Source organism: Hakea prostrata, chromosome 3 (assembly GCF_041222555.1).
Source record: "Hakea prostrata isolate BN-2017 chromosome 3, UWA_Hpros_2, whole genome shotgun sequence".
NCBI lineage: Eukaryota > Viridiplantae > Streptophyta > Magnoliopsida > Proteales > Proteaceae > Hakea > Hakea prostrata.
In genome coordinates this window covers 13,383,618-13,408,477 of record NC_142602.1, presented here as the reverse complement: position 1 = coordinate 13,408,477, position 24,860 = coordinate 13,383,618, and the positions used below count along the sequence as shown (strand labels likewise).

The 24,860-nt window shown below is 36.9% G+C and overlaps 2 protein-coding genes across 5 annotated transcripts in view; one reads left to right on the top strand and one right to left on the bottom strand.

The window, feature by feature from the left end:
• Positions 1 to 8,991, bottom strand: part of GC5 (golgin Putative 5) — a 29,545-nt gene extending 20,554 nt beyond the window's left edge. Inside the window, exons 1-4 of one of the 3 annotated variants that reach the window (XM_089149153.1) lie at positions 8,733 to 8,991; positions 8,534 to 8,598; positions 8,173 to 8,402; positions 4,119 to 5,146 (exon numbers count right to left, since the gene is read on the bottom strand). In XM_089149153.1, the coding sequence (XP_089005279.1) occupies positions 4,119 to 5,146; positions 8,173 to 8,335 (1,191 nt within the window). In that variant the 5' untranslated portion in view covers positions 8,336 to 8,402; positions 8,534 to 8,598; positions 8,733 to 8,991. The remainder of the gene's footprint in view (positions 1 to 4,118; positions 5,147 to 8,172; positions 8,403 to 8,533; positions 8,599 to 8,732) is intronic. The other 2 variants (XM_089149154.1, XM_089149152.1) reach the window with 2 other exon arrangements.
• A 4,222-nt stretch (positions 8,992 to 13,213) lies between these two features.
• LOC149020918 (uncharacterized) lies at positions 13,214 to 24,311 on the top strand. 2 transcript variants are annotated; one of them, XM_089149151.1, is made up of 3 exons: positions 13,214 to 13,466; positions 21,366 to 21,669; positions 23,190 to 24,311. In XM_089149151.1, exons 1-3 carry the CDS (start codon positions 13,331 to 13,333, stop codon positions 23,848 to 23,850), a joined length of 1,101 nt encoding a protein of 366 aa, XP_089005277.1. In that variant the 5' UTR covers positions 13,214 to 13,330; the 3' UTR covers positions 23,851 to 24,311. The 2 variants fall into 2 exon arrangements, with proteins under 2 accessions (XP_089005277.1, XP_089005276.1); XM_089149150.1 differs by lacking the exon at positions 13,214 to 13,466 and having other exon boundaries at positions 19,362 to 21,669.
• The last annotated feature ends 549 nt before the right edge of the window (positions 24,312 to 24,860 follow it).

Genomic DNA, 24,860 nt, shown 5'->3' with positions numbered 1-24,860 from the left:
GAGAAATTTTGATTGAAATCGCAATTTATAAATCATGTCAAAAAGGCTACACAAATTACAGCATTAATAATTTCTTTCTTTCTTTTTTTTTTTTTTTTTTTTTTTTTGGGGGGGGGGGGGGGCAGGGGTAACTAGGTAAGAGTACTATATGGAAATCATTAAGATCAAGTAATGATAATCATTGTGGTCCTGATGTGTCTATTATGTAGATAGGGCTACAACTGGCATCAGTTCCTGGTTTTTCAGATTGGACAACAACAAAATACTAAGATAAAAGCCTGAAGATTCTATTATCTATCTAAGGAAATGCATTCTATAAAAAAAAAAAAAAAAAAAGTCTATCCTTTGGTGAGGACAACAGGCAGTGCTGCTACAACATTCAAGGTAGCCACTTCCCTATATCTAAAAATGCATACAGACCTAGAATCCTTACTTCTAATAACGAGAACTCCATAATCAAACCTGTCAGAGAGGCGGTTTAAAGAGTTAAACCATATGTTCCTCCTCAAAAACATTCAAAAATTATTCCTTTTTTGATGACTACTCCATGGAACTCAATGAAATCAAAGACTGCTAGAAAATTAAGGGCAGAAGCCGCAGAACTATAATGCAGCACTGGAATTAGAGACCTCTGCAATATGTTTGCTTAATTCAATAGCTCAAACAGAACCCATCTCAAGAGACCACAGCTAAAATGAGGTGTTCTTTTTCTTTATTACCATATACTCAATTTAGGGTATTATTTATTCCCACCCAAGTTGACTTGAAGGAAATGCTAGGATACCCCCTTTCCTAGACACTACTCTGAGTTAAAATAAAATTTGGTTTGACAGGGTCCACTTCTGATGTTTCCCATACAAATCTTCTGTTTTCTTCTATTCTAGATTGCTTCTCTTAGCTTCTTTCAAGAAATAGTATTTCAATACATAGATACCCCCATTGCTGCCATTGTTTGGTTACTATTTCAGCTTTAAAAAGCATATTTATTTCAGAACAGATTGGGTATGATTTCATTTTCAAATTTGCATTGATCCATAAAAAGTCAACAAATATATTTATCGGCAAAATTTGCAATTGTTTTGATTGTATCGATATGAAATATTTCAAGAATAAAAAAATCAATTTGGTAGTTCAGTTCCTGAGAATAGATTCACTACAATTTTTGGAAAGGAGGGTGATACAGAAAACAATGTCCAAAAGGGTAAATAGGGCTTTGAAATACTTAATTTTGGCCCATGTGTGGAACTATAAACATTAAGCTTCTTATTTGAGTTTATTGATGTAATGGGCCTAATTTATAAACTCATAAATTGGTTAATGGCGGTACCTGAGAACAGGTGCTAAAATCAATGTTTGATTTAGCATTTGAGCTAGATTAGGATACTAAGTTCTTGGACAGAATTTTATAATAATTGCCCACTTATTAATAAGGCATACTAATAAGATAATAATATATTATACTTATAATAATAAGTTCACTTTTTATTTATAGTAAAACTTATATATATATATATATATACACACTATATATATAAGAGTAAGTTCTAGGACAGAATTTTATTTTGATTTTATTACCTTAATTAAGTCTTCTAGAGTGATTAGGAGTCCTTTCATGAGTCATATTTGAATTAGGGGTTTTAGAACGTCCGTATATAATGCATCCCCCACCAATTACAAAATGAGTTGATGAATTGAATTTTGAGTTTGCCTATTGCTGCCAGTGAATTGAAACTCTCTCGCTTATGTGATTTCTTCCCCTCCTTGTTACTTGAATTTCTAACCTTCTAAATCCCCAACCTTATCCATTCTATTTTCATTTTCCTTAAAACCTACCCATTAAAATCTATCTCCATCCAAAGCCCAAACAAACCATTAGAATCCATCCCATAGCCTATACCTATCATCCCCTTCTCCAGATCAGGAGTATGATCAAAATACCAACCAAAACCCAAGGTTATAAATCCCTTTCTTGAATTTTCATACTCACCAAAAAACCCAAATTTCAAATTCAGATCCTACCTATCTAACCATTAGAGCAGTCTCAAACTTTAGCCAACATTCCTATTTACCATTGCCAAAATTTCTCCTAGTTTCACCCCATTCCAATAACTTTTCATCCCATATCTCAAGAACCTGTCCTGTACATCCCTACACTCCATTGCTCTAAAGCTCTCCAAATCTCTCCATACATCATAACCTATGTCCTCATGAAGCCCAATCAACTACCCAAAACCTTAAAACCCTAAACCCTTAATTTATCATAGGAAGCTGGCCTGTAGTTGAACCTCTTCAATCAAGGGCTGCATCAGAGGGTGGATGGGGCTGATGATGATGGAGGTGTGGAAGCGGTGGGAGGTGGCAGTGATCACTACAGCATGGTGGTGACATTGATAGGACAACGGTTACAGTGGCAGCTTTTTCTCTTTTTTTTTTTTTTTTTTTGGTGGGGGGGGGGGGTTTGGGTTGGGGGAAAGTGGCAGTGGAAGTGGTCAAGGCGGCAGTCAAAAGAGTGGCAACAGGGAGGTGGTCGCATGTTGCGGTGAGACTGTTACAAGGAGGATAGTGTTTTATTATTATAAGGAGATTAATACTTTGCTCGTCAAATTAACCGTGTGCTCCTTAGAGAGCATAAGGGAACTCAAATGAAATAGAAATTTTGAAACCGCTTCTCAGCTGCTTCAAAATTTCTATTCCACTCGATTCCAGAACAATTTCAAAAGTAGAAATCACCCCTATGAAATTTGAAACAGAAATTGTACCAAACCAGGCCTCATTCAGGTAGGGTTCTAATTTCAGTATGTTATTATTTTTATTTTTTAAGTTTTATTTGATGTAAAGAAGTTTTTAGTTTTGCTGCTTAGCTTTTATTCAGAAGTTTCTATTATCAACTTTCTATTTTTGAGAAGTCTGGCAATCTTAAAGTAAGGCCCAATCGGTGGCAATATTCAATAATTGGATGGAAGAAGTTGTGTTTCTGTCATGCAATTTATTGTTCTGAGAAAGGATGAGAGGCTGATAGAGCCTAATCATTGTTTCAACAGCTGGGATAGCTGTGGGTGAGAAACCTGAGGCTGAGAGCAACATCTATGCTCCACCTCACCCCTTTTTTCCATTGTATTTGTCCATCTTCTTCTACCTTTTACTTCTATTTCCCAGTCAATTTGGTGTTTAGCCACAATCTATCAATCCTACTATGGACCTGTGTCACAGCTAATTAAAGAGAAAAACAATTTATGGTGATCAAAACCTGTCTAGCACAAAGCTTGCATTTTTCTTCCTTTTGGTCGTAACAGCCTAGAATTTAAAAACCTAATTTTAGGGATCAAACATTTCACAAACAAATACAATCTTGTTTGCATTGAATGGGACCGTAACTCCCAAAGATTAAAGATTATGGGTATGCACCAGTCCTCTCATATTGTCCTCAAGCTGGATAATCATATCTGGTCTTTTTCATTAAGTGAAATGTTAGAAATATAATTTCTTAGAAAAATTGACCAAGATCCAGGATGCAGCACCTCAAACAGCTACATACCAGAGTCACACACAGTGCTTTTTCATGCACAGATCTTCTGTTCTCATGGCAATAAGCAAATAAGCATATATAAGATATTCACCTCCTCATCAACATGAAGTATAGCTTAAAACAGCCTTTCTTAAAATTCTAATTTTTAGGAGCAAAAATTAATAGATCAGTTAAAAACCAGTCATTTATTATCTTGCACAGACTTGTGTTAACTAGCATGCTCAACGCTTCCCCCCACCTCCACAACCCCCCCCCCCCACCAACAAAAAATAAATAAATAAATAAACTGCAAGGGGGATTGGGGGGATAAAGCACGGAATCCGTAACTGAAGTACTGACTACACAGAAAAATGGAATGCAAGCCATAAAACCACGTAGACTAAAGAAGATATAACATTCAAACCTCCAAAATGAAAAGGCATACACTGCAGTAAAGACATACAATCACTAAAATATTTAGTGGAATGCTCATCTTAAAGAAAATGCCAGGTAAGCATTGCTATGACAATGATGCAGTACATAATTTCCAATCTGAAATTTTCCTTTTTCTTTTCAAATGCATGAAATGCTGAAAACATAGATAGAAAAACACCTGAGCTTGCCTAGCAGCTCCTTGTAGTGCAGCTTCCATCATTTTCATTTCCATCTTCACTTTCTCAACTTCAACCATGGAATCCACATGGTCTGTCAGATTAGTTCCTGAACCTATGTGTTGCTTTTTTGCATCAGACTCAAAATCACTGCTTCGCTGGGATGCTTCAATTGCATTAATAGGTGAACCACTATCATGAGAGAGAGCTTCAGCTACAACTTCTTCAGCCTGAGATGAAAGAACCGCATCAGGGGAGTTAAAGATTTCACTGAAACTTTCAGCCTTCTCAGTACCGGTAGCCTTCTCAGTACTGGTAGAACTTGAAACATGGACTGGATCCTCCACCATAACCAACCTATCTTCTGAAGCATCACCTTGGGCCAAAGAACCTTCCTCAGCACTATCTTCTGCCATTTTTTGCTCATCCTTGTTATCTTGTGAATTATTGACAGAACAGACTTCATCCAGTGCAGAGCCAATACCATTCTCGTCCTGTTTTACTTGATCTGTGCTCAAGCTGGTTTCTACTGGCAATTTTTGTTCCCCATGTCCAACTCCTGAGCTCTCTTGCTGTTGAAGAGAGTCAAATGAGTCCTTTTCCTCAACATTCATTTCATTAACATTCTCAATAGCAGTTTCAGCCATTGTGATTGGCAATGGATGAGAAACAGCTTCACCTTCCTCAAAATGAGTAACAGCATTTGATACCCCTTCTTCCCTTGGAAAGTGCTCATCGTCAACTTTTCCCTTTACTGTTTCGGCCTTCCCTTCATTGGTAGTAACTTTCTCAGAGTCGGTTGGCAGTTTCAATTCAGTCAAATTATCACTGGACACCAGTTTCTCAACGGGAGACACTGGAACTATGTCAGTCGTCATCCCTCCTTGTTCTTGAACTAGAGATGAATGCTCAGCAGAGTCAGTTTTGTCCGAGCAGTCAACATCATCTTCTCCACCCTTTTGTCCCATGAAGGCCATAACAGGTTCAAACAATGTTTTCCTATCTGTTCCTGAAGCCCATGATCCTGAAGCTAATGGTCCATAAGCAATAGAATAAAAGTATAAAATCAGTGCATACACCACAGTATTATTAACTCCCTACTTTCAGCTTACAGTAAAAGAGTCAAAAATCCTCAGCATCAAATTTTTACTGAAGGCTTGACATAGAAAGTTTCAGTACCATGTAAGAGAGTTGAAGCTATAGGAAGTAGGAGGAACGAATTAAATTTCAAATTATTTTCCCAGGTTTAAAACTATGTAAAGAAATAAAAAAGAAGAGTTTGCTGGAATTTTTCTCCCAGATCATTAAAATCTTTGGACAGCCAGCCTTGAGCAAAAATTTCCAATTAAGTTTGATAACTTTTCCCATGGATTACCATGTTTTGGTTGGCTTTGAGTGATATTAACAAAAGGCATCAATAATACCTTCCTGAACTTTGGCAAAGTTTCTCCACTGCAACTTAAAAAATTACTAGTCAACCTGTCTAGTTTGCAAAGTCTTTCCAACGAGGGACGAGTGAAACTAGACCTAATTCGATTAATTCTGCATTGGAAACTTTGAGATTGATTACACTCTTGCATGGAGACCCTTCTTGGCAGAAAAAAAAAAACCCTGTAGCCCTGGAAGTTCGACGTCCAGGAAGGAAGATGAAGGAGTTTAGGAATTAAAACCATATCTCCAACTGCTGAATGTAGACTCCGTACTCACAAGATCTGCCTCCCTGTCTACCTCCTCTCCCCATTAATTTCTATTTTTTCATCTCAGCCAAGGACTCCCCAATAGAACCAGCCAAGCACCCATCTGGAGATTTGTCAATCAGAAAGCCTCCACATTCCATGCACTTCCTCACACGCCCCAACCTTCACCCAAACACTAAACCTATAACTGACCCTTTCTTGACTAAAACCCTACTTTCTGAATTTAAAATCAAGAAAATTCATATTTTTAAAACCAACCACCTAATTTGGAGAGCATATTAAACCCACTAGAAAACCAACCCCCACCTAAATCCAAGTGTCAGCCCATTCTGAAACCTTTAAGCCCCACAATCCCATCTCTAAAAGTCCCCCCCCCCCCCAAAAAAAAAAACCCCATTAGCCAACAAAACCTACTGTAAACCATCCTATCATCTCCATTGCTAGGCACAAACAAGACAGGAGCCCATTGAGACCACACCAGAAAACCATCCCATACACCCCAACTGAGATTACCTTAAGCTATTTTATCCTGCCTTTGAAGTTAGATCTGATGTAGATCTTGGTGAAACGGTCCTCAGACACCTAAGGCTACATCAGCAGTACAGACTGAAACTGAGGTCAAGTGAAGACCCAGGCAGTCGTAAAAAACCCTCCAAACCTCAGTCAATTCTGAACAAGGGGTGCTGAGATATAAGAAATGTTAAAAAATAGTAAGTCTGGAGCTCTAGTAAACCAGGGGAACTTGGGACTCCAAGTCAGGATCAACTGTAGCCCCGGGTTCAGAGAACCAGTTCCCGAACCTATTCTGAAAAAGAGTACTAGTAGCAGAGAAGTCAAGACTCATAGTTTGCAGAGAAAGTGATCTGAAACTGCAGATTGACAGGTGCTCTAGAGTCTCCTTGGGTTGTATAACAGCAGCAACAAATACAAACTTGACAGAGCTTCATTCAGATCACCAAAGTATTCTTACACAGAGATTATTGAAGTCACACCAAACAGCACATCACTGTTGATTGAGTGGGATAGGAGGAATGGAGGATAAAGAAGAAAAAGAGGCATGGGGGGGTGATATGGGCTTTCTCAGCCCTGGGTGTCTCACCTACAGCTATCCTAATATTGAAACAAGGATTTAATGCAACTGCAACTTAGAAACTACTAGGCTTTATAATCCAACTGCATGCAAGAATAACTAATAACTAAGTGCTAGTAAGAAAATAGTAACAAAACTTAAAAAAGACATTCAATTGGACCTACTAGGAAGAGGGGCTACCAATTTACCGAATTATGCTAGCTTACAAAATAGAGAGCAAAAAAATAGTACCAACTAAAATGTAGCAACTAGCGACAATAGCAACTTATGAGTTATGAAAACTAGAAAGTATTGGGATTTATTATCCAGCCACATGGAAGAATAGCTAAACTAGAAACCAACTAATTTAATAAGCAAGCAGTACCAAGAAAATGGAAACAAGATAAAACCAGATCTTCAGGTCTTCTAGCAGCCAATCAACACTCTTCTTTGTAAAAGCTTGGAAACCAAATAGTTGATAAGAAATGCAATGTGTAGGACACAGAAAAGGAACAATACTAATAATTTAATAACCCAAAACTGAGTCCAAAATAAGAAAAAGTTTTGTTAAGATGTATGCTTGGTGCAATAGAGGGTTGCCCCTTACATGACTTTGTGCTAACTAATATGCTCAATGTTAGTCAGGTTTTCTATTATACCACGGTAAACAGCAGTGGTATGAGAAAGACATTCTGCAATAGATTATTTTAGGTATATCAGATCATATCATATATATAATAAAAGGAGGAAAATAAAGGATACTTTTATGGTATTATTTTAGGTATATGAGCTTGATCATAAATAAAAAAGGAAAATGCAGAATAATTTTACAAGGAGAATTGCAATAGGATGGATGAAGGGGTAACTACATCCAAAGTGTTGTGTGATCAATATATTCCTCTAACTCTCAATAATATTTTACAAGAAATATATAAGACCTGTATGCCGTAAAGTGCCGGATGTTGGCATTTAACAAATATCATATAGATAAACTCAGGCAACTCAGCCTAGTTGAGATGGATGTGTGACAACACTAGGAAACATGTAGAGAACCCCATTTTCTTGGGACAAGGCTGACAATGGCAGCAAAGTAAAGCAGATAACAAGTTCCATCTGTACACGAGCAAATTATGAGAATTTCATCTGTTCTCCAATTATTAGTTAATAGTCCAAAATGGATTATCTGTTGTTCCGGTGTTCTTGCTGATGGCAGACTACGCAATAGCAAACAACGAGAAATGAGATACTAAAAAGAAATAACGAGCATAGTGAGAGGTTTAAAAAAGGCACCTTCTCCCGCATCAGACTTCTCCTCAAAACCAAGAGCGCTATCAAAATTTTTCTCTATAGTCTTCACGCTCTCACTTAGCTTGTTTACTGCCCCAGCCAGATCTGGGAAGCCACCAGCCAGATCTGGGAAGCCACCCAGAGACACTTTCCCCAACCACGACATTGTCTACCTTTGAACCTGAATTCACTCGAATAAAAACTCAAATCTTCGGATCAGAGGCATTGCAACCCTGCGAATGATGAACCATAAAGCAAACAATTAAATATTTATGACAGCAATTTCAGCTTTATTAGTCCGCCCCAATAAATATAAAGAAAACGGGACATGATTCTTGCAGATTTTATATGCTCATACACATACAACGTCAGGCTCTACTGAATCGAGTATTTCAGGAAGGCGTGCTATCACCAAACTATGACATCGATCTGAATGTAACAAATTCGAATCAAATTAATATGTCAAATGTCGGCAACACCACAACAGATCTATCGAGCCAACTAATATCGTTAAAATCTAGCTACGATTCAATACAAAAGACTCTGTAGAATTAAAGAAAAACCTCTAAAGGTTCGAGTCAACAACGATGGAATTCAGTAAGCATCAAGTTCTCCCAAGTTCAGTTAAAATGGATCATTTCCTCTCCAAAAAATATTGGTGTAAGAAGAATTTGGGGCTCGGAATCGCAGAACAAATGAATAGCGCTGTTGCCAATCTCCCTTGATGAAATTGAAGAAGATGAAGATGAATCGACAGCAGTTCGAGTCTGAGATTCGTCCAGACTCAAGACTCTTGATGCTTTGTTTACGGTATTACGAGATCAATAAAAACAATCGCTAATTACACTTAAACCCTTTGAGTTATAAGTAATTGGCTTTCCTCCCTAAGGTGCCTTTTTTTTTTTCCCTTTTGTTTTTAATGGTAGAAGTAAAAGGTTGTGTCGATGTCTTATCCACACCAACTTCCGCGAAACAAGACTTACCGGTTAAAAAAATTCCGCGAAACGAGACGTTTACAGTTCGTAACACACTAACACCGTAACACGTTTGTCAAATTGAAATCTCTAAATTACCCTTTAAACAATTTTAACGTACTAAAATGGACCTCTTCTTCTTCCTCTTCCTTTTCCTGATCCTGCAATACCAGCCATCCGCGCCCCGAAACTTCATTCATTGTTGGTTTCATCCTTGTGTTCTTGAATCCTCTTATGGTAGATTTGCATCTAATCTAGATAAAATCAAAAGAAACCCTAATATGAGATGGAGTAATTACCTCTAGAAAACCCTAATCACATATACCGGTCTGTTTGAAATCATAAAGTCTTGAAGATCCACACTTTCAATTGTATACTTACTGTGTTTTATGCGTTTTCTACCAACAAAAAACTGTGTTTTTTGCGTTTATGATGCCCTAATCTCGATGTTTTGAAACGCTCTGTAACTGTGAGTGAGTTTATCCCAACAAAATGGATGCATAAAAGGCTTCAGAAACTGGAAACCGTTTTCAAAGGACGAAGGAAAAATGAGAGTTCAAATCGGCGGATGGTGTTTTCATGGGGAGGATGAAGTAAGGAATGGTGGGTCCACAAATTCTAGTATGTGATTGGTTCTGCATCAACAGTTATTATTCACTCTCATTATTCGTGAGCGGAATTTTTTTTTTTTTTTTTTTTTTTTTTTTGTCTGAGGTTCATCCAGGTCAACTTGGGTGCACTTGATTACATCCTCAAATGAAGCTTTGTCGTTTGCAAAGGTCGAACCAATGACCTCTCTATTGAAAAGTATGAATCTTATCATTCTATCAACCCTGCATTGACAATGTTCGTTTGTATTTTTGATAGACAACCAACGAGAAAACAGGGTTCGTGAGAATCTTTTCCTTTAAATGTTTCTCCGATTTATGCAGTGGTATAGAATAGTTCCAGATGCCAATGGAGGAGTAGTAGGATAGTTAGGAACCTGACTTCTCAGTTGAGAGGTCATGGGTTCAACTCTTACCGACAGTATATATGTAATATCCCTATCCCTATCCTTATATATAAAAAACACCTTTGTACAAAAAAAAAAAAAAAAAAAGTCTCTGATGACTCAGGTTGAGAGATTTCTTTCCCTCGTCACTAGGGATGGAAAAATAATTCTCTAATTTATTAGCGATTATTGAATATCAAAAATTAAAAAATTAAAAGAAGAGTAAACTAGCAACATTATTTTCCCATAAATTAAATGAAAATATAACAAGGAATACATAGCTCATGGGGCTGTTTACTTATTTTTCACCTTAAATGCTCTGTATGTGTTGGTGGGAAAATTTACAAAAGGTAATTTTACTTAGCTTATTGTATAATTTCAATTTTGTTGGGGGTAGAAGCTCATTGTATAATTAATATATGTCGTTTGATATAATTTCTCACGTAAATGAAATCATGTACTACAATGTTACAATATCAATGGAAAATCGGAAAAGTTTCGTTAATCAGCGCCGAAAGGTTGCTCCGAAACGAGATGAGTTAGATCGCCGATAATGCCGCCGGCAGTCCGACGTGCGTCGCCGTGAGAAAAAATAAAAAAAAAAAGAGAGGAAATGAAATTGCAAAGGGAAAAATATTATTGCAGAGGTTCGGAGATGTCAGAGACGATGAAAGGTGGGAGAGAGTGAGTTAAAAGAAATTTTCGTTTAAATAATATTATTATATTATACATTTATATGATTGAATGACGTTTTGTACGTAGCTTTTTTATTTTTGTCTTTTCCTTTGCATTTATTCATGAATCCTCACCCCTTTTGTAATTATTTCTTATATGATTTTTATCAATTTTATATTTATATTCATGGGTAATCGCACCGCTGCAGGTTTATTTTATCAATTTTAGATTTATATTACATGGGTAATCGCACCGCTGCAGGTTTACTTTATCAATTTTATATTTATATTACATGGGTAATCGCACCGCTGCAGGTTTATTTTCCGGCGCGTCTCGCCGAGATTTCGGCGAGATTTCTGTCCCGGTTCGCTGGGTAGCACTCTAGTATTCTAACTCTAACAAAGTGCACAACCAAAACTTAATTATATTGACATTTGTGATCTATGAAATAACTTATCAATTTTACCAACCATCATAAAACTCTAGCAATCCTTACTGAAGCAACCAAGGAGATATTGGTGGCAATATGATGAGACTATCAAATATGTCATTGGCATTAGAGGATTGGAAATAAAATAAGTGGATATGGAATGAGGGAGTTACTGAATGTATTTTTATTTTTGGTAAGAAATTCCCATTAACCGAAAGAAAAAAATAAAAAAACAACTCGCGAAATAGCCTAGGCAACTGGAGAGCATAATTCTTTAAGCCAGAAGCCAAGGAACGGAAATATGCCAAATTGTCGTACACGGGATCAATAGGGCCCTCCTTGCAAAAGCATCCGCAACTACGTTTATCGCTCTTGGAACAAAACGAAAGGAGTACAAGAGGAAAGAAGAGCATAACTCCCTAATATCCTCCACCAGAGGAGCTAAGCATAGGGGAGGGGAGCTGGAGCCTGGAAGCACGGTTTATGTATTGGACCAGTATTTTACAATCTGACTCTACGAAATGTATTAATGATACAAGAGTTTCAGAGTTTATTCCATCAATATCAGCAATGAAATGGTTTCCTTTGCCACCTCTAGGCCACCGTGGATGGGGAGGCAACCGGGAGACTTTCATGAGATTGTAATTTTATTTGTAATATCCTTGTTTTAATCTAATATATATTCATTCTCTTGGTTTCAAAAAATACACTAATAATATAATTTGAAAATTTTGCTGACTAAAGCAAATATCAACTACAATTGATTAGATATTTTATCTCATTGAGCGAATGGCCAATTACCAGACCTCCTTAATGTCATTCAATCCTCCCAACCGAACCATTTCATTGCTCATATCTATGTGGCTTGGAGCCAAGAATCAAGCTCAGGAGGTCGAGGAGTGATTATTTGGAATTCATGTGGTCTCCTTGTTGCTGTTAAGTGTAAATTGACACAGTTTTTTTGCTTCAATTAGGGAGATCGAAGCATGTAGAGATGCAACTAAAGTACGAAAGTTCGACGAAATTTGCCGGTTCACCAAGGGGAGAAACCTAGCAAACTGGCTAATTTTGCCAGTTTTTTGCTGATATTTCTCGCGATAATTTTTGCTTTTGGCCCATTATTAATTTAAGAGCAAATTGCATTGGCACCTCAAATTGATGCCTTTAAAGCACTTATACCCCATTTTATGGAATTTATCACTGGATAGTGTGGTTCATTTACAAAGGGTTTTGGGTATTCGATGTGAGAAGAGAAAATGAGAGAGGGTTTTGAGTATCGGATAAATGAGGGACTTGAGTTATAAATTAATAAAACCTAACTCCTTAAAATATAAATATAAAATTTATATTTACAAATAAATTCTCAACATTTTAATCTCAACCACACGGCAAAATCAGGACCGTCGGCAGCAGCCAACTGTTGCTGTAAATAAAAATCCGGGTTATAAGACTGTAATTTAATTTGAGCCAACTTAATTTCTTAATTCCATGGGTGACCTAGAATTATAATCCCAAAATCGAGACCTAGATAGTTTTTTTTTTTTCTAGTCTATTTATGACCAGAAATGAACCATCTATTTTTCTATTTTTTTTGGTAGATTATTGAGTTATTTGTTTACATTACAATTTACATACAGGATTGTAATTAAATTAAAATAAAATATATATTATTTTGTAAGAGTACATGTCAAATGGACCGAATAAAGTTCCGATTTAGACACATTAATAAAATATATATTATTTTGTAAGAGTACATGTCAAATGGACCGAATAAAGTTCCGAGTTAGACCCATTACAGGTGCTTTCGCGGTTAACGGCTTAACGGCTTAACGCTCCAGAAAGTAAAATGACATTTTTTGCCCCTTCCGAATCCGCGCGGTTTTATCGCTACTCACTGGTGCGCCCGTTTGCCGCCTTTCTCAGAGGATGTTTTTTTAGTTTTTTGGGTAGATTTCTCAGAGGATGTTCACCTGCTAATTTATCTCACCAATCCATTGGGGTCTCATTATATTGAACCGGCGTTTTTAAACGCAGGGCGGTGAAACAAGGATGGATTAAAGGGAGAGGGAACAGTCGGCGGCTGCGGTGATGTCTACGTCGCAACGTCAATCTTACTTGAGCAGTCTGGTTGTGCGGCCCACCGAGAGCAGCGGTGGAGGAGGTTGCGACTATGAGTCTGGAGAAGTTCGCCAGGATCTCCGTTCAGATCGATTCCCGGAATCAGGTTTCATCTCAGACTCTAGAATTGTTCGTCTTTAGAGAGATTCAATCTAAATTATTGTAGCAGATCGGTTTTCACGTCATGCATATTGAAATCCTTGATAGAAGCCACATGTTGAATGTTATATTCTCCCTAAACCCTAGAAAATAAGCGTATGTGAGACTATAATGATATTTTCATCGATTTCAAACTGTTATGTTCATATCGCCCAGTTTCAGTCATTGATGTTTGATGAAGTTAAGGGACTTGTCTCGAAATTTGAAACGTATTTATGTATCCAGTTGGAGATTGCACGCTTCGAATAAGTTAGAAATTTATCATTTTTTCCCCCAGCTATCTGGTGGATTTGGTTGTCTATGTTGGTGGCAGATGCATTTTACTGTTCTCTTCTGGTTCATCCATTTATATGCATTCGTGCAGATTGATGTGATCCCTGGTATTTATGGTACTGAGAAAAATTTCCACGTTTTTCAGGGGTTATAACTGTTTGTCTTTCTTACTTGTGTTGTGGGATTTACTTTATTTTTTTTTAAATAATGGCTTGTACCTTAATGATCAGAGCATCACGTAAGGAAGTGAAATAAATTTAAATATTAAAGATTCTTTAAAGAAAATAGGGAACAAACAAATAAGGAAATTCTAAGATTTTGGTTATAAAAGTATTGTTTTTTATTTTTTCAAAGGAATATTTTTGTTGGATGAAATGAAAATTTATTGAATAACATAGATTCGAAAGGGTTATCAATCTTCATTGGTATACTTGTAAATCATGATTTAAAAAATATATATATTTTTTTGTTTTATAATAAAAAAGATTGGTACAAGCTCAATCAATAAGGAATTTTTAAATATGGCTGTGAATGGAAACAATAAGGAATTGTGGGCATCATTTATTGACTTATTCCAATAAAAGAGTCAATATTGACATATCAAAATATCTTTCTTCATTAATAAATTCACCAAAAAAAGATTGGTACAAGCCCAGTCAATAAGGAACTATCAAATATGGTTGGGAATAGAAATAATAATGAATTTGGGCATTATTTATTGCATATTTTTTAAGTAAAAGAATCAATAATGACATTTCGGCAGTTGGGAATTGGAAATAATAAGGAATTTTGGACTTCATTTATTGCCTGTTTTTTCAATAGAAGAGTCAACAATGACATTTCGGTTTTGGGAATGGAAACAATTATTTGTTATATCTAATAACAAAAATTACAATATTGGACATCATTTATTATATCTAATTGATCGAATAGATAAGGGTATTTAAGAAAACGGAAATGTAGTTGTCTCTTGGGTTCATGCTTTTATAATAGTAGTATAATAGGATGTAATGCCCCGTATTGAAATTGTAACAATTTTAATAATACTGAATGTGGTTTTGTTAGTTTATAGAGGAGAAGTGTATTGAATAGGCAAAAGCCATGGGACCAAGTAACATGAATGAATGGAATAGTACTTTGTTTTATGGAATTGGTATGTAGACCCATAGCTTGTGAACTAGCTTTAGATATGTTGACCCAAGTTTTTTTTTTTTTTTTTTGGTGAAGATGTTGACCCAAGTCTTGTTAATTGTTAATCATGATTAAATGGGATAAAAATGGAAAATTGGACTGAAGTAACCCATATGGTTCAAAGATGGTTCCTTGAAGGGTGCAATTTGAAAATTTGGTAAAGACGGTCTAATGGGTTGGTTTTGGCCATGATCGAGCCAAACTATATAAGCTGAACTTGTGTCTTGGATGAACCCTGAAGCTCATTCCATTAGTAAAGGAAAAAAGAAAAAGAAAAAGAGAGAGAACAATTGAGGGCTAGAAGAAGAGAGAAGAGGAGCTGGAGGAGGCAATGATAGACTAGTATGAGCAAATTCAGATCTGAAAAATAGAGATTGAACTCAAATATGCGAACTGAACCTAAAGGATTTAGAATTGCACACACTTGAAGTGATTTTCAGCCTGATTTGAGCTTTAGATCTACGGTTAGACTTGAACCTGTGTATGAGATTAGGATTTTGAACTTCTAGGTTGATTATGAATGAATGTATTGACTGAGTTAATTTTATGGATTTAAAATGCTTATGGTTAAATCTGAGTTTCAAAATGAAATAAAAGGTAAGGTTGAAACTATGTTTTGGTAGACTGACTCCCGTGTAGTATTTGAACCAACTCTGAATTGTATGGTCTTGGTATCATTTTAAAAAGGGTTAAAAGGGCTGCAAATGTTTTGAAATGGGAATTTACCGAATTCGAAAAGGATCTGGGTGCAAACAGGACCAAAATGTAGTTTGGGGCTATTAGGACAGCAATAGGTGGCAAGCTGCTCTTTGCTGCCACTCTAAATCAGTCACTTTTGGTTGCCTTGGGTTCAGATGGTCCCAAAATGCCCTGTTCAACCTAATTTTTTATTTCCTATGAGCCCTAGAATGAATGTTGAAGTAAGTGGTACCCGTTTGTGGTCTTAAAATTGAATGAAAAAGGGGTTGGACACTAAGATGGGACCTTAATGCAACCTTACTCTTGTTGAATTGTAGACCTTATGGAATGGAATGAAATGTTTTGTAGGAGGGGTGCTAATAAGGAGGAGGGGGGGGGGCTGACACTCGAAAAGGGTAAACAAGACGAGGTCGGGTAAGTAATATGTATCTACTTATGTTATTGCTTGGATGTGTTGCTTGTAATGTTCCTTTATGTTTAGTGAGCATGTTGGAATGAGATTATTAAATCTGGTCATGTTCGAAGCCTGGAAGGGTTGTCAATTATGTATGTCCTTTTGCTATGGAATGGAATATTAAGGAGCCATGGTATAAATTAGGATCAACATCCATGTTTAAGTGCTTCTCTAAGAACCATGCTAAGTGATGTATGCTGGTTATGCCTTGCACTTAAAAAGAGGAGAGGTGATAAGTGAAATTGAAATTGGACATGGATAAAAACTGAAATAATAAAAGCTATTGTACTGACAAGCACAACTTCTGTAAGTCTTGGTATCTAATGTACCCAAATGGGAAGGCATAAAGTAAGATTGAAAAGTGGAAGGATAAGGTCTAGGTCAATGATAGCTATTTACGAGGGATACCATGCCTTGTGCCAAGAGACTAAAATTGGGAACCCAATATGGTAACCCTCAAGACTGAGAGTGAGGCAGATGCCACTTGTATGGATTAGACTGAGATATCCTCTGTATAGGTGAAGCTTGGGTCTAAGACTTAAGAGGGAATGTAAGTAAATGAATTGAAAAGAAAAACTGTTATGACAATAAGGTTGAATTGAAGTTTTTACTACAAAAAAAAAGGGTAAGAGTTGCTTGTTTAATACAACATGTTGCTTGCATAGTTGTGCATATTACTTATTGGGCTTGTGTAGCTCATTATTTATAATGTCAACATATGCCCAAAGTCCAGAATAAAGGCAGCAGGGTTGACATGAAGTTGATGGTTTCTTATTTAGTTCAATAGAATATAAAGTTTATCTTGTGATGTATCAGTATGTATATATCTAGCTCTAAAGAAAGTATAAGGATAATGGTGATTTAAGCTAGCACTTTAACACGCTGTATTTGTTGTGAATGAGTAAGGCAAGTTCCATCAATTAGGGTTTTTCAATTTCTTCCTTTCTATCTATGTTTCTGTTTTGTAATGGTAATACTCTATAATAAGTTTAATAGGTAAGGTGGCCTGCTTGGGTTTTATTATGTGGGCCCCACCTAGCCCTACAAACTTGGGTTGTAATGGAGATGGTATCTATTTTGTACTACTATGATAAAAGCATGAACTCAAGGGACACGGCTGCATTTTCATTTCCTTAAGTACTGATCTCTTTAATCATTTAGTTATAATAAATGATGCCCAAAATTGTAATTTTCATTGTCAGATATAATAATAATTGATTATATTCCCAAAACCGAAATGTCATTATTGACTCTTTTATTGAAAAAGAGGCAATAAATGATGTCCAAAATTCCTTATTGTTTCCATTTCCAATGTATGAAATGTCATTATTGACTCTTTTATTGAAAAAAGAGGCAATAAACGATGCCCAAAATTTCTTATTGTTTCGATTCCCATGAGTATTTGATAATTTCTTATTGATTGGGCTTGTACAAGTTTTTTTTTTTATTTGGTAAATTTATTAATGAAGAAAGATATTTTTGAAATGTGTAGGTGACTGAAATACCCTCATGACAAAACACCTTTGAACACATATTGCAAACTCCTCCTAAAGTTGGTGCACAGATATCAAACGTTCCTGATCTTCCTAACTGGAGAATAAGAACTTCTACCACTAACCCTTTTGGTGACTATATCAGATAATTGTTAGCTAGGTTGAATAGAATTGACGCAAATAATTTTTTGCTCTAATTTTCCTTGATGAAGTAGTGATCAATCTCAACATGCTAGGTGTGATCATGTTGAACTGGATTATGTGCACATACTTATACTGAGTTGCTATCACAATTAAAAATAAAAGCAATAAAAGCTCGTATCCTGTTGGTAGTAAAACAGACCAGTTCTGCATCAGGGTTCTCCTGCGGCACACATTCATTAAATTTATTATTCTTATTCAACTGATCAATACATGTGTATTAGGATTTTCAAAGACCGAACCAATCCTTCTGACATCAAACTATATAAAATAGGCACTCTTTAAGAAATAAGTACGAGGACTCCTCAAGAGACATATTTGCAGCTTGCTTGACATTAATTAGTTAACGGATATGAAGAGGTCCCTCCTCAAAATCCCGACATCAATCAATTTTTAGAGAAGTATAAAATAAAATACCTTCTAAATGCTAATGAACCCTAATACTATTGCTGTGGGCACTTGGAAAGGTAGATAGTTTCCCATTTTTCTCTATAGCATTGTGTGTGAAAAGTTGATAATTCTGTCATCTTATGCTTCACATCACCATGAGGTTGTACCATCAGAGCAGTATAAATTTTCTTGATTTGAATATAGAATGCTAAGATATTTTACTTTTCAGGGAGAAGTGCCAGGCTGGAGCTTGTCCTAATCTAGACTATTGGTCTTGGTGTTTCAGAACCTCCCTTTTTCCTAGAATAAAATAATTTTTAAAACCAGAAAACAAGAGTTTATTATAATGCAATATGGTAGCTCTCTTTTATCTTAAGGTGAAACAACCATTGTTATGGTCCTGCTAAAGATGGTGGACCTTGACCAAGCCTGTTGTCTATGAAATTAGATGGTTGCTGGGCTCCATGAATGCACCCAAAACTGCTTGTTTAGAGCACCTGCTTCAAGAAGGTTTGTTGCAGATCAGTTGACAGTATCCTTGTTATCCACATGCTGCTCTGCTACTCAGAGCTTTCTGGCCTGATTGATTGAAGTTTTTTCCCCCATTCTAATAGTTAGATGGTCAATAGTATTTGTTCTTCACAACCTTTCTCTGTCTGTCACTGCTGTACATCTGCCAGTTAGGAAGTCACAATTAGAAAAGATTTCTTCAAAATCATGCTTATGCTTCCATTAGATCAGGTTTTTATCCTGAAATATCTTCTGATCATGCATGTTGTTGCATTATATGGTGCTTTTGCATAAAAGGTGTTTTCCATTTCATGCGTTGCCTGTTGAGTATGTGGGCTGCTATAACTCTTACATGGATGATTCGAATTGAGAAAGAACTTTGCTGTTGTGTTTACAGCTTTCAATGTTGCTTGGTGAAGAATCTGGATATTTGGGTGAAGCATATTTTTGTATGAGTGCAGGATGGGAAATGGTTTGGGGGAAAATTTTGGATTCTAGAGGATGCATATGTTGTTGGGGGCATGCTTGTCTCACATGTGGATTTCGTTTGAGCTTGTGGGCAAGGGTCTTTTCTTTAAATGGGGTGGGTTTGGAAAGGGGGGGGGGGGAAGACTTGTGGGTGATGAGTTAAATCACGTTTTCATGTCAGTAATTTGGTGGTCAGAATCATGCACAGGATGTTTTGGTTGGAATGATGGAGGAATCGTCTTTGGCATGGGATTCAACCAAAGCTAATATAACCAGCTCAATTTTGTGAATATGGGAAACCTTCATGCTTTATTTATTGGTTACCTAGGGCAAGATGGGATTTTGAACTTTGACCATCACTTTCTTGTGTTCTAACTGCTACTCGTATTGACATATTTCAAGTTGTCACAATATGAATGAAATTGTAGGAACTTTATAGAGAGGACATCGAAATTGTTTTCTTGGAGGCTCGTATTGGTTTTTCTGGATGATGCTGAGGTTGGCATTGGGTTTTCTGAATCCTTTTGATTGCTTCAAATGTTATAATTGCATCTGGTTGGAACTCCTTTTAGTTACCCCTTTTTAGAAATTGTGGAGTTGGTAAATTTTTCCAAGATACCCATGGATTTGGTTGAGATATAAAGGATTACTATCATTTTTGGATGGTTAATTGAGATGCACAGTGATTTCTTTGAGATATAAAGGATTTACTATCATCTTTGGATGGTTAAATTGGAGCTTAACATGGAATACTACTTCCATCGAGTTATTTAAGTGCTTAGATGGTTTCAGCAGAAATATATAATTCAGCATTACTACATGACGTTCGTTACTACCAGCAATACAGGTTGAATTATTATCAACACTCTGGCACAAAGTAATTTGGAGGTTGCTGGATGATTAATAGAGCAATGTTTTGGAAAATGTTTGTTGAAGGCGTTTTTCTGGTGGCTTGGAATTATTTCTTCCTGGTTTATCTCTAGTGACAGGGGGTAGCAAGGAGTTGTGTTCTTTACATTCAACGATAAAGGTTTTGGTTCAGACCAAGTATCACTAGCCAGAAACTGAAATTTGATCAAAACCTGGTATTTTTTGGGAAAAATCCAACATGTGATGGGCTGGTCAAAACTGGTCGAAACTACCAAATTTTGTTGGTTGAAATTGATTAGAAATTGGTCAAAACTTGGTATTATTGGAAGAAAATTTCTGAAATATTCTCAGAACGGGTTGAAACTTGGTATTTTTTTTATTTACCCTAAGGCTTTGTCTCCATTACCCTGCAAAACTAAGATATGTTTCTAGAACTCACCAACTAATCTTTTGGATCGTGGTGCACAATAGATTTTGGATGGGAATGTCTTCGTATTTGTTAGTAGCAGGTAATCTAGATTTTGTCTACGCAAATTACTTCTTCTCTCAAGATGTTAAGATGGTTTCTGAAAGAACTAGTTATTCGTGTCAGTGAGTTGTTGAATCAGTTGGCTATCTCTGGTTGGTACTTGCCATTTGGTGGTTGATTTTCATTTGGTTGTCTTGTTGGTTTCCTGGTTTGGCTGGCAGTCATTTTTCCTGAATGAAATATTTCGGACAAATTGTTTCTAGGATCATTTATTGGGCATTGTTCGTCACAGAATTTTAGGTAATGGTACCTATTTTCCCTCAATCATCTGCTTTTGGCAGAAGTGGATAGAAGGTGGCCTTCTACTTGAACACAAGGGATCTGAGTAAGCATTGGTTGCTTCTGGCTTAATATTTGAAGATAATAGGCCCTAAGACTTCTTAATCATGTACTGGTACATCAATAACAGATACAGATTTGGCACGTAGTATGTTGAACTTGTTAATGGGGGATTGTGGTCTTCCATTACCATGGTGGACATTGTGTGAAATTATGGTCATTACTTATACATCAGTTAGTTGCCTTGGGAGTGAGTGACTGAGAGGTATCTTGTGAGAATGCTAACCATCTTCTGCACTAAATCTTGTGCTTCTGCTACTCGCAACTCTAGATGGAGAGAGAGGCCGCGGATGCAGGTAGTTGTCATCAAAAGTTTACCTGGTTGTTTGCATTTTGTGGATCAAGACTCTTGGGCTTACAATATAGTTCCTCTGCTTTTCACTGGGTTCATAATTGCTTACCTTTGGATCTCACTGTCTTCCTTTTCAGGATATGGGGTGCTTGCAGGTTCTGGTTCTCCTTTGCACCATAGAAAGTATGATCATTACAATGGTTTTGGTTTTGGTCGTCCATCTGGGTCACATCAAGATCATGGATTTAAGGGTGGAAGGGGTTATGGCAGCTTTCAAGATTATTCTCCTCCTTATGGCAGAGGAAGGAGCCATGGCAGGTCCTATGCTAGAGGTTTTGATGAACCTGGATTTGGTCCTCCCCCCTTCAGAGGTGAAGGCATGAACAGAAATAATCCAAACGTGTCTCCAAGAGAAGGAGACTGGATTTGCCCAGATCCCTCGTAAGTCTTAGTCGCATTTATCTCTATTATATATTCTTTATTCACGTTACTAATCATGTGGCATTTTTATCCACTGTATCCGCATTTTCTGTGTGTTATTATTACCATTATCACCAAATTGATTGCTTTTAATCTTACTTGGAGGCTTGTATATCTTTATTGTTGGTATTGCTTAAGGATGTCCTTTGCAAATGGGAAGATTGTCTTCTACAATCCAATTTCTCCAGATTTGTATGATAAGGATATCTGTTTTTGCTGGAGGGGAATAACTACATTTTTGTCTCTTTGCATATTACCAGTTCCAATCATTTCATGATTTAAATCCTTCGAACAGAAGTGGTAAAGGTTGATTTATCTTTGTTTGGGAGGGTTATCCTTGTGGTTTTCCTGTCCTGCATTTGATGGAGACATTAGTAATGCAAACCTGAAAAATGGTCTGCTATCATGGGCTATCACAGAAGTAGTAGTATAAAAACTATAAGAATAGGGAGAAGAGGAAGAGGTAAACCACATAAGAAAGAGAAAAGAAGGGAAGAGAAGGGGGGGGGGGGTAGGGTTAGGCGCCTGTCTCACAACCATAAATTCGGACCATATTTCCCAACCTGGGTCTGTGTTATAGACTTATAGTACAAGCTATATAAAGGAAGAAAATCCAACTAATACAGAAAACCTTGTTAACTAAGAATCCATTTTTAACAAGGAAATTCAACTCTGTATTAAGAAATAGTATGATATAATATATTATATTATTATCAAAATATAATAAGTTCCTAATATTCTACTATGCCGGACCTGGTACATCTTAGTATCGATATCCAGTTGTGTTTGGGCCTGTCAAAGGCATTGTATCTGCATTAGTTAGGGAAGGAGGAGATAACCTGGAAAGGGTCTTTGCGTTTCAGGGGAGGGAAGATATCATGTAGAAAGGAAGAGGGGGGAGGGGGAGGGTTACTATCATAAAACTTCATTTGTTGTCAAATGTTTCTTTCTTTGTTGCTAGTATTTTGAAGACAGTAGTGGAAGACTCCAAAAACTTCTAATGCTGAAAGCCTGAAATTGAAATAGAAGACTCCAGAAATAATAACCTTGCACAAAATGCTATCATGACTGCATCAACAGCAATGCAACTTTTTTACGCCCAATGCACCCAGTTACAAGATCCTCCAGAAGGTAAAATATCTTGCTTAACCGAAACTCAAATTGAACGTGGTCATCTCTGTCTCTGTTCCAAATCAGGTTGCACTGTTCCAAGGTAATGCCCCTGCGTTGGTGATCCTACTCTTGTCGGATGGGAATGCTCTTTGATCCAATGTCTGATCTTGGTTTTGCAGTGCCTTTGTGCTGCCGCTCATTGTAACACATGCCTGCAAAAGTCTACCCTGCTCTTTTAGTTGGTTTTAAGCTTTGTGTGCCTGCCAGTATCTTATATGGGCATAGTTTTTGTAAATGAAAGCATCTTTTATTGTGTGTATCTTCTCCATTATTATTTGCTGTCTCTCATCTTTTATTTCCATTTTCAGCTGTGGGAACCTGAACTTTGCACGACGGGAATGCTGCAACAATTGCAACAGACCTCGTTTTGGACCTGCTGGTAGTCCTAGGAGGAGTTATCAGGCTTCAGTTCCACATGCTGCTACACTACGCTTCTCTGGTCCATCAATGAACCGCTCTCCTGCTAGAGGCATGAATGACTACAGGTCCCCACCACGTGATTGGGACAGAGGTCGTCCTAGGGTGTTTGGTGCCGATCCGCCTCACCTCAGGAGTGGGGGAAAGTTTCCAGATATTCAGATGCAGAGAGGGAGGCTAGATTATCCTGAGAAGGAAGAAGACTATAGGGGAAGGGACAAATTTGATGGACCTCCACCTCTTGACTGGGGGGTCCCTATAGACCGTGGAAGGGAGAATTCTTTCCATGAAAGGAGAGGGTATGGGGGGAGGAATGATCACCATCCACTCTCTCCACTGCCTCCATCTCATCATGGCTGGCAGGATCACGATCTGAGAGAGAGAAGCCGATCCCCGGTTAGGGTCGGACCTCCCCCAAGGGATTTTAGGAGGGATCCATACTTTGACAGAGGGCTGGAAGATACCAGGGATTTTAGGAGATCTCCATACATGGACAGAGGACTGGAAGGTCGACGGGATATGATTAGAGGCCGAATGGGTGAACCATACTAGCTTGATTCAAATTGCTGGTGCTTTTTTAATTTTTAGGAGTAGTTCTGGACTGAGTGAGGATATAGATTGAAGCTTGATATATTAGAGGCTGGGTTAGTATTATATGCAGATTCTCGTTTGTAGTGATGTGTTTCCCCAATGGTGGGGTTCCAGTATGCTTTGTTTTTCTCTTTTAGATTTAGCATATTCATCTACTCTCTGATACTATTGTATGTGTAGATTGTATGAGAGTATTTCTGCTCATGTAGTCATAATAAATTAGTAATTTTGAACTGTAGAAATGAATAAATAAAACTTTTTTTTGGGGCAATGTAAACCACTGCTGCTCATGGCAGAAGCTCTCTCCTGCGCAGCGAGAGAAGGAATACAGCGACTCACCATCGGAGGAGATGATCAAGGACTCATTCAATTGATCTCTCCTCAAATCAAAAGCCACACCAAAAATCCTTGGAAAATCAGCAATTATACTCGATAAGCTGGATATGGAAAGAAATTTCGAGGAAATTCAATGGCAGCAATTTTTTCTTCCTTTTTTTTCAACCCTCCTACAAATCCGTGTGAATATATTAACTGAACGACTCTAAATTTCTACCGTTATATATGTTAAGTAAATTTAAATCATCCAATAAAATTCATATTTTTTTCCCATTATTTATGGGTTAATTAAATTTTCAAAAAAAAAAAAAATAACGGCTGTTAGAGTAACGTTTATTTCTTCTTTCTTTGTTATTTTCTATTTCTTTCTCTGTTCCCTCTCCAGCTTCACTGAAAACTCTTTCATCTGATTCATCATGTATGTACCCTTTTATTGCAGTAGTTCTTTTGTTGTCATATTGTATAAGTGAAAAAATAATTTCCGTCTTCCTTTAGATCTCATGACTCTTTTCTTGTTTCTAATTCTATCTCAAATAATACAAACAAGAGATCCTCACATATTTATGTTCAGTGAATCTCCCACAAAAATCAGTATTTTTCCTTTAAGTTTCTCTATAAAATCAGTTGTATTGAAT

Coding starts and splice junctions, on each gene's coding strand:
- LOC149020918 (XM_089149150.1), top strand. CDS start 21,155: ATGCTAACCATCTTCTGCACTAAATCTTGTGCTTCTGCTACTCGCAAC. Junction 21,670..23,189: donor TGGATTTGCCCAGATCCCTC/GTAAGTCTTAGT, acceptor TTCCATTTTCAG/CTGTGGGAACCTGAACTTTG.